We start from the raw sequence: 14740 nt of genomic DNA, 5'->3' as shown, positions 1-14740 counted from the left end.
AGTTTTAACTTCAGTTGGCTCGGCGCCATCTTTTCCTTTGTCTCTGGGCTCGGCCATTTTTTCCTCTCACATGTGGTCTACTTTTCAACCCCCCCCCCACCATCCTGTCCCAATCCACCCTCTCTTAAATACTTATTTTTATCCGTCTAAGTATTCTTTTTCGCCGATTAAACTCCTATTTTTCGCGGCAATCATACTTATATCGTTTATGAACGCGTCATAGCGTACTTATATATATATATATATATATTCATATGAAGATTACTTGCATGCGTTTATAGTTTTATTCTATTTCTTTTTTTTTCTTTATATCGAGCTCTTTCATTATCTTGGCACTGTATAACAATATATTTCTTCTATATTTTTAACACAACCCTCGAAGTCCCTTGGCGGGGAGGCGCGACCTCCTCCTCTGTCTGCTTTCCAGGCAGATAGGCCGACACACAGCCTTTTATCCTGCTGTATACTTTTAAACATCAATCCGACACACCGAGAGATGCCTCTCCGACACACCGAGAGAGTATACGCAACTTTTTATTATTTTTTTCCTACGACGAATGGAGCATCTCCCTTCCTCGAAGGGAAACGGGGCCTTATGCTGGGTTGGATTCTACAAATTAATTTTAAAAAGTGCCTTACCGTTTTTTGGTGCCTCCTCTGTACGAAAGGATAATTCGTAATCTGTTCCCGGGCCAGCAGGCCAGATCGCCCTCTCTCAAGGCTGGAGTAGCCGACGTCAAGCCATCCATCCTTCTGTCGATCTGCCGTGGCCGGAAAGCAGAGAAGAATCCCGGGTTTTGGCACCAAAATCTCAAAGCTGGGTTGCCTCGACAATAATCTTCATACAGAGGAAGCAGCAAAACACGTGGTAGTTTTTAACTCCCGGCCGAAGGAGGTTATCTGGAAGGGAGGCCTCATCTCGACCGCTCTCAAAATGGTCGCTGCTCGGTCCGCTTCCTTTGTTCTTGGCTAGCCCCCTTGGCTAGCCCCCACCCTTCCTAAGAAGGGGGCGAGCGGACGGACAGAGCCAGCGTCCACGTCGAGGTTCCCCAACCAGATACGCCGTCCGCTCGGTCGGTGATGGTATTTAATAGAAGTTAGGCGGAGACAAACTTTAGGCGGGAACACGAAAGGGGTGTGTTATATACAAAGTGATGACAGGCCTTGACCTGTAGGTGTCAGTAAAAATTCTATTCTAGTGACTAAATTCATAAGAGTGCAGAAGGGTGCATGATTAAATATAAGAATACAATTCATATTTCACAGATATTGTGTACAGTTAAAAATGATTTTTGGTGAGTAAAATATGGCTATATTCCTAAATAATATTTCAATTGTGGGCCCGGTTCTGATATCTGAAAAGCTCCAGTGTTTGTATTTAATCACTAAATGCTGCTAGGAAGTGGATTTTACCCCATTTTAGTGCAATTTTTGCCATTTCGCCATTGACGTTGTTAGACCTACAGTTTTAGCACCTATACCTAATTCCTTAACTCTGTCTGATCCCGTCTAATAACTGTGCGTGTTCAGCATCGAAGAAAGGAGACCAGGGTTGGCGAGTTACTCCACAGATGATTTATTCCAGATATTGCTCCTTACAGAGCTCCGGGCCCCCTCCCAAATAATATACCAGCTGAGCGTCGTAATGCACAGTGGAGGATGAGAAAGACAACAGTCCACACAGAAACAGCTAAACTAAAATGAATGAGTAAAATATATCATATTCTTCAACGTCCACCGCTGTCTTTTCCCAGGGAAATCACCCCCTGGTACGGTTGTAATGTCTGAAAAGCTCCAGTATTTGTATTTAATCAATAAATGCTGCTAGGAAGTGGATTTTACCCCATTTTAGTGCCATTTTTGCAGTTTCGCGTATGGACGTATATGGACATATCGACATTCATCGCTGTCTTTTTCCCGGGGAAATGATACTCCGGGCCCGGTTCTGATATCTGAAAAGCTCCAGTGTTTGTATTTAAGCTCCAGTGTTTGTATTTAATCACTCAATGCTGCTAGGAAGTGGATTTTACCCCATTTTAGTGCAATTTTTGCCATTTCGCCATTGACGTCCATCGCTGTCTTTTCCCGGGGAAATCACCTCCCTGGCCCGGTTGTAATGTCGAAAAGCTCCAGTATTTGTATTTAATCAATAAATGCTGCTAGGAAGTGGATTTTACCCCATTTTTGTGCATTAATTTATTGATTATTTTTATGTGTCGCAGCTGTAGCTGCAGTCGAGGTTTTATAGCCATAAAATAGTTTTTGAGGGTTGGATTGATTCGTTGAAGGCGCTACGAGAAAATGCACGGACCGCCACTGTGTTTTAGTAATAAGAATCGTCCCAAATGCGAGAAATGCTTCTCTCTTTCTGTGATTCCACACTGTTTAATATTCACCTTCATTGATCCACTTGATCAGGCTGTAAGTATTTGGAACAATCTTTGATCTTCTTCACCTCTTGGGCATTCAGATTCTCTGAGCACATGGGACAACACGGGTCTGTCTCTAGTAACCTAAAATCATTCAGCGAAGAGAGAAGAGTCATCCTGTTAAAATGCGCTATTTGAAAGATGTATCTTTCAATCAATATGGCAAAAAGATAAAAATGATAATCGCTTCATTTCATATCACCCTTGTCAAATTATTTGTGGTGGAAATGATAGACAGTTCTCCAAAGAACAGTGTTTGTCAAGTCACTTACAAAATGAACTGCGAGTACAGTGCAGGAAATTCGCAATGAGGACACACAGACCAGTCTTCTTTCAACATATGACGGCCCTATCATTGTGGTGATGAAGAAAGACAAAAGACATTATGGTGTGACTTTGGTCGAGGAACTTCCATATGTTAAAGTTAACCCATGGAATGGGAGAGGACACTCACAGTGGCGATGCAATAGGGCAGGTTGTTCTTGCAAGAGATGCACAGCAGTTCATTCTGTGGAAGCTGGAAGCCGCAGTACGGACATGGGGTTGTTTCCTCTTCCAACTCTGAAGTATCCGGCCGCCTAACAGAGTTCAAGTCATGTTGTGAGAGATTAGTAAATAATCTTTCTAATTTCTAATTTTCTGGCAAATTTGAACCAAATGTTTTTACTTAAACGACATAGAAAGATGAGCCAGATAAGGTTGGAAAAACAAGTTGTAAACAATGTAAAATAGTTAATTGTTATAAGCCAAAAATGAAATTAACCCATTCTTATTTTAAGGGTTCATTATTATAACAAATTCAATTAAATTAATTGAAAAATGGTTTCAATTACATACTCTTGTAGTAATTATGCAAACTAGACCTAGGCAATAAAGCACTAATGGTAATTATTGTAAAATGATTTTTGTCAACAATAATAAAAACTTCCGATAAATATAAACCGCAATTACACCAGCCAAACACAACAAAGTACGAGGTCACTGATCCGACACAAACACGAGTTCCATACCAATGTCCACTGGACGAAGAAGATGGTGAAGAACAGCTAATCATTTAGCAGCAGAGTTAGCAATAGACTGGCGCACACAGAGCATAAAAGCAAAAGGACTATAACTCAGCCAAAATGAGCAATTATGGTACTCGGATGATTCGCCTAAAGACGTTTCGCCGACGGATGTTTGACAGACGGACAGGTCGCCGAATGGACGTTCCACCGAACGGCTGTTCGGTGGAACGTCCATTCGGCGACCTGTCCGTCTGTCAAACGTCCGTCGGCGAAACGTCTTTAGGCGAACGGTGGTTCGGCCGAACGGAGGATTCGCCGAAAAGGGATTCGCGCGCTCGCCCCGCCCCCGGATCGTGTGTGTACAAGTTTTTCAACCTCGGCCCGCGGGCCATATACGGCCTGTTAGGATTTTTAATCCGGCCCGCCGCCGGCGTTGTCCAAATTATAGTAAAAATCAATGATTCATTTCCCTTTGCCGCTCATCACTCTAAATTTATTAGTCTACCGTCAATGGCAGCCCGGGAATAAGCACTCTTGGGCGGGCATGTCAGCCCGGGAATAAGCACTCTTGGGCGGGCAGATGTAGCAGAACCGAGCCGTGAAATGACAGCAATTGGGTCAAATTCATCCTAAAACAGCATTTAATGATCAAATACTGGAGCTCTTTGGACATGAGAACCGAGCCCAGGGAAGTGAATTCCTCGGTAAAATGTCGCGATGATGTCGCGATAAGGCAAAAAAAACGTCTATATGCGTCCATTCGCCAAACGGCTCAAAATGCGTTTAATGATTAAATACAAATACTAGTATTGTATATACAAATACTAGTATTTGTATTTAATCATTAAACGCTGTTTTCGGCTGGATTTGACCAAATTTGAGAGCATTTTGAGCCGTTTGGCGAATGGCCCTGTTCTTAAAATGGCCGACAGGCGACGACGTCTAGCTCCGTTGCCTCACAACGCGCATCGGACATCTAGTCTGTATACACGATACCTATGGGAATACCAAGCAAAAAAAAAAGAAGGAAGACGACGAAGAATATGTGAATTTCCTTTGTCTTTTAAATAAAATACTAGTATAAAATACAATACTAGTATTGTATATACAAATACTAGTATTTGTATTTAATCATTAAACACTGTTTTCGGCTGGATTTGACCGAATTTGAGAGCATTTTGACCCGTTTGGCGAATGGACGTATATAGACGTTTTTTTTTTTTTGCATCATCGCGACATTTTACCGAGGAATTCACTTCCCTGGGCTCGGTTCTAATGTCCAAAGAGCTCCAGTATTTGTATTTGATCATTAAATGCTGTTTTAGGATGAATTTGACCGAATTGCTGTCATTTCACGGCTCGGTTCTGCTACATCTGCCTGCCCAAGAGTGCTTATTCCATACCTGTCAACCTCTGCCGATAACTGCCCTTATAAATGATTATGATTCCCCTTAGAAACCCCCAAAAAACCTTACAAACACTGTACGAGTCGTACGGTGTTTGTAAGGTTTTTTGGGGGTTTGTAAGGGGAATCATAATCATTTATAAGGGTAGTTATCGGCAGAGGTTGACAGGTATGTTATTCCCGGGCTGACATGCCCGCCCAAGAGTGCTTATTCCCGGGCTGCCATTGACGGTAGACTAATAAATTGAGAGTGATGAGCGGCAAAGGGAAATTAATCATTGATTTTTACTATAATTTGGACAACGCCGGAGGCGGGCCGGATTAAAAATCCTAACGGGCCGTATATGACCCGCGGGCTGAGGTTGAAAAACTTGTACACACACGATCCGGGGGCGGGGCGAGCGTGCGAATCCCGTTTCGGCGAAACCTCCGTTCGGCCGAACCTCCGCGAACGGCCGTTTGGCCGAATGACCGTTCGGTGGAACGTCCATTCGGCGACCTGTCCGTCTGTCAAACGTCCGTCGGCGAAACTTTTTAGGCGAATCATCCGGCCACTGCAATTATGAGGTGCAGGACAACACTGAGCTTGCCCACTAAAAGGTCCAAGTGAAGTCTTTGTGTCATGTACTTTATCTGTTCAGTAATCCCCCTAATATTGCGGATAATGTAGACCAGACATGGCCGTGATAATCGAAAATCCACGAAGTAGGATCACCCCTATTATTACAGTATTCTCATTAAAAGCAATACTATTCACTTACTCTTTGCTAGAAGTTAGCAATATTTACTGAATAGCTCTGACACATCTGTAAAATGTGTTAGATATATAAGCACAACAAATTAATTGCCATATTTTCTCACATATAAGCCGCATTTGTAACTAAAAAAAATGATGACTGAATCAAGGGTATGGCTTATATGCGCACAAGACTTACAGCATTGCTATACTGTTTTTCACCAGTAGATATCGGCAAATTAACATTTACTATTTGTTGGTTATTTTCTGTTTTGCAGTGAGAAAACAACCATTACTGGATGAATTATTAACTTTCTTATGATATTGACCCTAAGAATGTGGTTTTGATTCATACAGTATCTCAGAAATACCACATGCGATGATTTTTCTTAAGATTTTCCCTTCAAAGTAACACATTTGTACTCCCTATTAAAACTATATGGAGGTAAAAATTGTGAATCAGGGGGCGGCTTATACGGGAGAAATTGTAAAATTCAACAATTTTAATACGTGGGGGGTGGCTTATATGTGAGAAAATATGGTAATCAATTATTATTATTATATTAGCCGGGAACATTGTTAGGGACCCAGACCACCCTGGTCACAACCTGTTCCAGCTGCTGCCCTCTGGCAGATGCTACAGGTCTCACAAAGCACGGACAAATAGACTTAGGGACAGTTTTTTCCCACAGCCATTAGGACTCTGAACTTGCGTTAGCACGACACACAATCCCTTCTGTGCAATAACTCCGGGGTGTGCAATAACAATGTGCAATATCTTAGATTGTGCAATATTTTAGAATTTACCTTGCCAGGATGTGACTTTAATATTTTTATATTACTTATGTATGTTTTTTTTTACTGGAAAACGCACTTTGTGGAGTAGCATCACCAATTTCGTTATACACAGCTGTGTATGATGACAATAAAGGCATTTGATTTGTTTATTTTAGAGAAAAAATACTTTTGTCACAAACACAATAGGATTCTTTCAGGGACAATGGCACAATTCTCATTGTTTTGGGTCTTAAAACCACTGCAACAGGTTTAAAACAAATATCTATGTACTTTCACTGGAGACATTCAGCAATAATTTGATGGTATCATTTCCAAAATAGGTGAATAGTGTAAGAATTACAATAGTTTGTTACTTTGTTCTAAATTAAAGTCACCTGTGTTTTGATCAATGTGTGTGCAGCACATAAAGTTATTTCACACATTGACAAGGTTTGGTCTAAAGTTGCTCACCGAACCATAGCCTCGATTTTCTTCCTGTAGTTTTGGTGTATCTCGTTTCGGTACTCTGGGCGCATGAGCATGGCAGCAAAGCCAAAAGCAGAGTTCTTCAACCCAGCTCGGTGACATTCAATCACAGCCGATGTCAGAATAGGCACAACATCTGTAGCAGCACAAGACATAATTGAGAGATTTTGCCTTCTCAATTCCATAAACACACATGGATGTTTAAAGGTGCTCAAAACTCAAAGTATAAATGATGAACATATTATTGGGTTGGACGAAAGTAAAGACTGTTGTTAACATAACCGACAAATTGGGACAACTGATTTTACAAAACGATTAGACAAATTTTTTTTTTTTAAATTGCCCTTTCCCGTAAATGCTAGGATTAGGTAGGGGAAATCACATTCACTTCACTTGCTAGAGTTGATGCTAGCGCATTTAGCATGTTTCCTTTATCAACACATTCATGCATGTTTAAACCACCCGAGCCAGAATACAATTCTAAAAAAGAAGACAGCGTGTTAAAGCCTATGACAGTAGAGGATGCCGAGAGAGGAACTGTGGTACTGGATGAGGAAGTCTGGAGTATCAGAGACATATGTCTGAGTATAGTTTAGGACAGTTGTATTAGGAGTGACAGAAGAGTTTGTTTAGGTGGAATTGCACCAGGGGCTTAGCTCTGAGCCCCTTTTTTCACAGTGAAAATAGTTCATCTCCGCTTGATTTAAATGCCCCAAAAAATACAGTTTTTGGGGAGCTTTAGTCCAACTCCTTTTTGTCAGATTTGAGAGGCATTGGATCATCGAAGGAATCTTCAGGAGGCACCATAGGAGCAGCAAGAAGAGGTTCTGCGACAGTTTTTGACGCACAAGGAACATGGACATGGAGAGATGTGACCTGTATCTTTCTTTGTACAAACATGCTTTTGTACAAGGTCATGACACTGTCAAGACGATTGCCACAAATGATGACTCTGACCATGTTGTCATCAATCTCCTGGACCCGTTATTCCCTATATTGAAGATCTCCTGCAGATTTCTTAAAGACTACGTTCTTCATCCTCACCCTCAACGTTAACCGCTGCCTCTTCTTCCTCACTCCACGATTTCATCATTTCGACAAGGTCCTCATCAGTTGGGGGGTTGAGTGGCTCTCGAGCAGTGTGTTGACGTCCTCCACCGTCATGCTTGAGAAGCCTTCAGTGGCCACCAGTCGAGCTATTTTAACGGCTTTATCTACAGCGTAATCCCTCATAATCCTGGTTCATTTTTTGGGGGCCACAAATTTACAGTTTGAGATCCTGACCCTGACCGATAGGGTATTCTCAATCTTAAATATATTTTTATTCATAGTGGTTACCACTCGCGTGTTGTCCTTGGGTAAAGATATCATTCAATTATTTTGAAAGTAAAGTAGCGTACTCACTTAGTTTTCAACGACACGTGGGCATTCTCATAATTTGTTTCAAGCTGTGTTAGCTATCTCCACAAAACGAAAACGTGCGTAATAGTTGATTTGCTGTTTGTGTTTTTTTATTTCTTTGCAAGGATTAACTTAAAAAAAGGAAGCTATTTGAAGAGGACTGGAAAATTAGTTAATATTGAGCGATATTTTTGTATGTGTCGCTGGTAAATGCCAATAGGAAAAAGGGTCACAAAAGATGAAAATTCTTTTTACCCACGACGAAATATGATTGTTGCCATTTGGCAGTTGTGGAAAAGGTACAACATGTGGGATGACTCACGTGCAGGAAACTTGCTGATATTTTTGCTGACACGAATGAGCATACGTGCCCCTTTTAGGTGGTCTCTTCTCTTGATATGGATCTGTTTAGAAACATATTTTTGAAACAATAAAACAGTCAACACAGCATTATTATCCTATTAAGAATAATTGCACCGTTGTCAATGCTTAGACACATGTAGTGTTTATCATTACTGACTTTTCCCAGCAGGTAGGAATGAAGGATCATCAAGTTTGTCGCCATTTCTGCAGGAATTTTAATCTTATGGGCTTGCAGCTGTGTGTACATGCTGAACAGCACATTGTGGGAGCTGCGATAGTTACCTGGTAGAGAGAACACAAGAAACTCAGAACCAATTGATGAGGAGGTTTGTTTTGTCACGTCTTAGTATATGAGATGAGGTAAACTGCCTTTAGGGTGTAAGCCAGGGGTAGCAAACAAGTTAGACACAAAGAGCCAACATTTGAAACTGTGAGAGTCAAAGAGCCACACTACGTCAGAAGCAGCACAGAAAATCTAATCTTCCAAATTATTTTTAAATACAATTTATTATTTGTTTTTAACGGGGCCTGAAAAAATTGAGCGTATTTTAATAGAAAATAAAAATAAGAGAAACATAAAACGAGGCAAAGAGCCACAGTATATACAAAATATGTTAAGAACCAAAGAGCCGCATTTATTTTGGCCGGTAGCCACATGCGTGTCCAGAGTCAAATGTTTGCCACCCCTGGTTTAAGCGCTCATACCAGCATTCTGCTCTTCCCTAGCAATGATAATGGCAGTGCGAGCAGCCTCCCTGTATTGCTGTAGTGCCATGTAGAGACGGAAGAGGTACTTGGCATCCTGTATTGTACAAATAAAACATTTTTAAGCCAAACATATACATTAAAGCATTTCAATTTCACCATCGCAGACCGTGGAGGCCTGACATAATTGACATAATTGTTTCTATCTGAACTGGCAGCTAGTTGTTTTTGTAACTGCACTACAATTGCTATATAATTGCAGCAATCAAAAGCTGAGCTTTATTTGTATCAGCGCTTATGTTGCAACACAGTAGATATACAGTTGTAAGAAAAGTTATTTGAGCCCTTTGGGATTTGGTTTATACTTTTTGGTGAAGTATTACTTTAGAAGAATCTATGATTTTATTTTGTGACAGATTTAAATCATTTTATGACCAATTAATCCAGAAATCCAAAAAAAGCCTAGTGTTCACATACTTTTTTTCTGCCACTGTATTTAAACAATTTTCGCTGGGACTATTAAAGTAAAATTAATGAAGGAAATAATATTTGTGTAATCATCACCTTCGGGATGCCATCACTCTCACCCATAAGATATTCGATAAGTAAATTAGTCAGAGATGTGTCCTTGGCTTGGCCCACCTGTAGGCAAAAAACACACATCAAGTACATGAATTCTTAACGTTGATATCAGTGATTAGGGACTGAACATTGTTATAACTCACTGTCTCAATAGCCATGTCTAAAGCCAGACTGTCTTCAGTGTTAGGACATTTCAGGAAGTGCTTCAAAGCCTGAGGGAGACAAAACTTTGGTAACAGCCAGTGATTCTCGCAGCCAATTTTCTAAATGAAAATTCAGGATAATTATATGTTCATCCACTGCAGGACAGGAGGTACCTATGGTACCTGGAGGTACAGTGTTTTAGTTTTTTTAGCTTTATTTTTTGCATTCTCACAAAATCTCAATACAGTCATACTTACGAATGCCTCTAGGTACGGAATTTTCAGGTTACCAAAGCTTTTTATATGCAAATGAGTGCCTCGAGATATGAACAAGATCCAACTTACGAAATCCCCCAAAAAGTCAATGCATTTCCTTATCCATTATTTTATTTTGAAAATATTGTCGCGGATGCATTGATTCTCACTTTAGAACCTCGCGACACTCTGCTGGGCTCTCATTGGCTGTCTCACAACAACCACTATCCATGTTTCAGGATTTCTCTCTTGTGTAGTTTTGACCGCCGTTCATGTTTTTGGTGGAGTATTTCCAAGTATGGATAAAGCAACTGCTTCTGTTTTTATCATCATGCCTCCCAAGAAAATTATGATCACGAATGAAAAGAAGTGGTCAGCGTGGAGGACAATGCCGAGTTGGTCGAGGGACATAAAAACAAACTAGAGTTAATGGAACACTCGACAATATGGGGGAATAATATGAGAAGCCAGACGAGGAGGAAGCAGTGACCATTGCAACAGCAAAAATCAAAGAAATGCTGGGGAAATTTCAAGAACTTTCTGTCTTTGTAGAAAAAAAACATCCAGGAAAAGTGTTCACGTATAAAGTGTGTGGCACTGTTTTGTCACTGCCACGATCAGGAAGAAAACGGAAGCTAAAAGGACAATGACACCAAACACACATCAAAAGTGGTAATGGAATGGCTAAATCAGGCTAGAATGAAGGTTTTCGAATGGCCTTCCCAAAGTCCTGACTTAAACTCTATAGAGAACTTGTGGACAATGCTGAAAAAACAAGTCCATGTCAGAAAGCCATCAAATTTAACTGAACTGCACTAATTCTGTCAAGAGGAGTGGTCAAAGATTCAACCAGAAGCTTGTGGGTGGCTACCAAAGGCACCTAATTGAAGTGAAAATGGCCAAAGGACATGTTACCAAATATTAGCACTGCTGTATGTATATTTTTGACCCAGCAGATTTGATCACTTTTTTCTGTTCACCCATAATAAAGTCATAAAAGAACCAAACTTCATGAATGTTTTTTGTGACAAAGAAGTATCTGTTCCAATCACTCTATCAGAGAAAAATCAGAGTTGTAGAAATAACTGGAAACTCAAGAGAGCCATGACATTATGTCCTTCACAAGTGTATGTAAACTGATGACATGTTGACCACAACTGTGTGTATGTGTGTATGTATGTATGTGTGTATGTGTGTATGTGTGTATGGGTGTATGGGTGTATGGGTGTATGGGTGTATGGGTGTATGGATGTATGGATGTATGGATGGATGGATGGATGTATGTATGGATGTATGGATGGATGTATGTATGGATGGATGTATGGATGGATGAATGGGTGGATGTATGGATGGATGTATGGATGTATGTATGGATGTATGGATGTATGGATGTATGGATGTATGGATGTATGGATGTATGGATGTATGGATGTATGGATGTATGGATGTATGGATGGATGTATGGATGTATGGATGTATGGATGGATGTATATATATACCCTAATGCTCCCCTACTTAAGAACGAGTTAGGTTCCGAGCGATTGTTCATAAGTGGAATTTGTTTGTAACTTGCTCAGTGCTATATTTTGTATTATAATTTATATTTAAGGCCTATATAAGTATATTGAAGGTTTATATAAGTGCATTTGTATGTTTAAGGCTTGTATAAGTAACGCATTGGTTTGTACTGAAAAAAAACATTTAATAAAATGGAGAGAATACATACAGTACTGTATACATACATTAGAGAGAGAGAGAGAGAGAGATTTATTAGAAACTGGCTGAAAGAAGCTATCTAATGACGATTGCAGTTTTCTTTTTTTCATCATAAATGATGCGGTAGCACTGTATGGCATCATTCAATTGATTTGCAAACTTTGTGCAACATTCAATATTTGGGTTCTGCTGCTCGATCTTTGTTTATAAATGGTACTGACGGTCGAACGATTCAAGTTGTATTCCCGTGCAACGCTCACCACTTTCTCACGCGCATCAAGCGTCGTTATTATTGCCACTCATTTCAAATGAAATGACTTGCCTCTTCTTTGCACCTCCCTTACTAGAAGCCTTTCGCTTTTCACCAACCATATTGAATAATGGATGCACGAGATATTTAATGATAAAAATGAAAAAGGTTCTTTGCACACTGGAGATACGTTCACGCACTTCCGCACTGCAACGAACTGGGCAGAGGAAGGTGGATGCTGGGTGAGCTGAGCTCTCACTGCGCCAGGCGTTGGTATTAGCGGCGGAAAGAAGCACTACTCGGAAAAAGGCGCGCAATACAAAATCGAACTTACGAACATTTTTCGACATAAACGCAATTTGCAGACATGTTCGTATGTACCGTTGTTCATAACTCGAATGTTCGTAAGTAGGGGAGTGTCTGTACTGGTAAAAACAGTGAAACCAAAGCACATAGTCCTGTTTCTTTTTGACAGGAGTCATATAATTTATTTGCCCCACTTCACCACCATAAGCCAAAACGTGGAATCAGTGAGGCCGTTTGTCTTGGACAATGGGCACACCATGTCTCATCTACCGCACCCAGATTCAGACCATGCCCTGTAAGGTCCAAACAGGTGTACAGACGCTCCCCTACTTACGAACGCAATTGGTTCCGAGCGATTGTTCATAAGTTGAATTTGTTTGTAAGTTGATTCAGTGCTATATTTTGTATTATAATTTATGTTTAAGGCCGATATAAGTATATTGAAGGTTTATATAAGTGCATTTGTATGTTTAAGGCTTGTATAAGTAACACGCATTGGTTTGTACTGAAAAAAAAAACATTTAATAAAATGGAGAGAATATGTACAGTACTGTAGAGAGAGAGAGATTTATGTATTAGAAACTGGCCAAAAGAAGCGACCTAATGACGATTGCACAGTTTTCTTCTTTTTTTCATCATAAATGATGCGGTAGTACTGTATGGCATCATTCAATTGATTTCCAAACTTTGTGCAACGTTCAATATTTGGGTCCTGCTGCTCGATCTTTCTGTTTATAAATGGTACTGACGGTCGAACGATTCAATGCCCGTGAAACGCTCACCACTCTCACGCGCATCAAGCTTCGTTATTATTGCCACTCGTTTCAAATGAAATGGCTTGCCTCTTCCTTGCAACTCCCTCAATAGAAGCCTTTAGCTTTTTACCAACCATATTCAATATTGGATGCATGAGATATTTAATTATACAAATGAAAAAGGTTCTTTGCACACTGGAGATACATTCACGCACTTTCGCATTGCAACGAAGAAGAAGGTAGATGCTGGGTGAGCTGAGCTCTCACAGCGCCAGGCGTCGGTATTAGCGGCGGAAAGAAGTACTACTCCGAAAAAGGCGCGAAATACAAAATTGGACTTGCGAACATTTTTGGACTTAAATGCAATTTGCAGACATGTTCGTATGTACCGTTGTTCGTAAGTTGAATGTTCGTAAGTAGGGGAGCGTCTGTATATATATGTATATATATTTATATATATATATATATATTTATATATATATATATATATATATATATATATATATATATTTATATATATTTATATATATTTATATATATTTATATATATATATACACATACATACACACACACAGTGGGGCAAATAAGTATTTAGTCAACCAATATGGCGCCGTTCACGCGGCAGCCAGTGGAGTAGCTCTGTACACTTATGTTTTTCGTGTTTTACAGCCCTTCTATCTTTTTTTAAATACATTTTAATATTTCTTATTTCATTCCTTTTTACTTTACTTTTTACTTTATACTTTTTACTTTAATGTTTTTACAACTTTCCTTGTTCTGTTAGCCTGGCTTCTTTCTGCTACTTCTTTTTTGGAACCATTCAGCCATAGCTACGCTGTCACACAGATGGGACAAGCTGTTACAATACGCAGCAGAAGGAGCAACACCTCGGTGCTGCCGGAGATTCGGAGCTGGACAAAAGTGCAACGCTTCTGACCAACCATTCCATCATGGGATAAGATGGAAGAGCTATCGGCGCTTACCAGCAACGGAGTCGAGGGGCTCTACTCTGCTACTGTTGTCTTCAGCTCCAGACTACTGAGGAACTGTGCGGATAAGCTTGGAAGAGTGACTCTGCATATTCTCTACCTCGGTCACAGTCTGCAGAAGTTCCCCATCTTGTGGAAGACTTCCTGTGTGTGGTTCCAGTTTTTGTCCAACTTTATGTCTTTTAAGTCTGTATCCGTTTTTGCAACCGCAACCAAAATGGCGTCGTTCAAGTGGCAGCCGGTGGCGGAAGCTCCGTCCACTCTTGCTCGTTTCGTTTTTGCTGCTTTTCTGTCTTAATGATTTGATTTGGTGATTCTTAATGACCCCATCTACTTTGATTTGCTTTGTACTTTGTGCTTTTGCTTTGTTGTTCTGCGGCCTTTGCGACTGTACTGTCTAACGTATAACTATGCCTTTTCTTGCTACTGTCACA

The 14740-nt window shown here is 40.3% G+C and overlaps 1 protein-coding gene across 4 annotated transcripts in view; it reads right to left on the bottom strand.

Moving 5' to 3' along the window:
• wdr19 (WD repeat domain 19) overlaps positions 1-14740 on the bottom strand; it is a 55008-nt gene that overhangs the window by 3819 nt on the left and 36449 nt on the right. For 3 of the 4 annotated variants that reach the window (XM_077604585.1, XM_077604587.1, XM_077604588.1), the window contains 9 exons: positions 10035-10103; positions 9874-9951; positions 9310-9406; positions 8762-8886; positions 8564-8645; positions 6826-6976; positions 2884-3007; positions 2702-2778; positions 1777-2513 (listed from right to left, as the gene is read on the bottom strand). In XM_077604585.1, the coding sequence (XP_077460711.1) occupies positions 2399-2513; positions 2702-2778; positions 2884-3007; positions 6826-6976; positions 8564-8645; positions 8762-8886; positions 9310-9406; positions 9874-9951; positions 10035-10103 (918 nt within the window). In that variant the 3' untranslated portion in view covers positions 1777-2398. Of the gene's footprint in view, positions 1-1776; positions 2514-2701; positions 2779-2883; positions 3008-6825; positions 6977-8563; positions 8646-8761; positions 8887-9309; positions 9407-9873; positions 9952-10034; positions 10104-14740 lie in introns of those variants that run through there. The other variant, XM_077604586.1, reaches the window with a different exon arrangement.

Source organism: Stigmatopora argus, chromosome 7 (assembly GCF_051989625.1).
Source record: "Stigmatopora argus isolate UIUO_Sarg chromosome 7, RoL_Sarg_1.0, whole genome shotgun sequence".
Classification (NCBI taxonomy): Eukaryota; Metazoa; Chordata; class Actinopteri; order Syngnathiformes; family Syngnathidae; genus Stigmatopora; species Stigmatopora argus.
The sequence above is the reverse complement of the archived record's forward strand: the minus strand, read 5'-3'. Positions and strand labels throughout refer to the sequence as shown.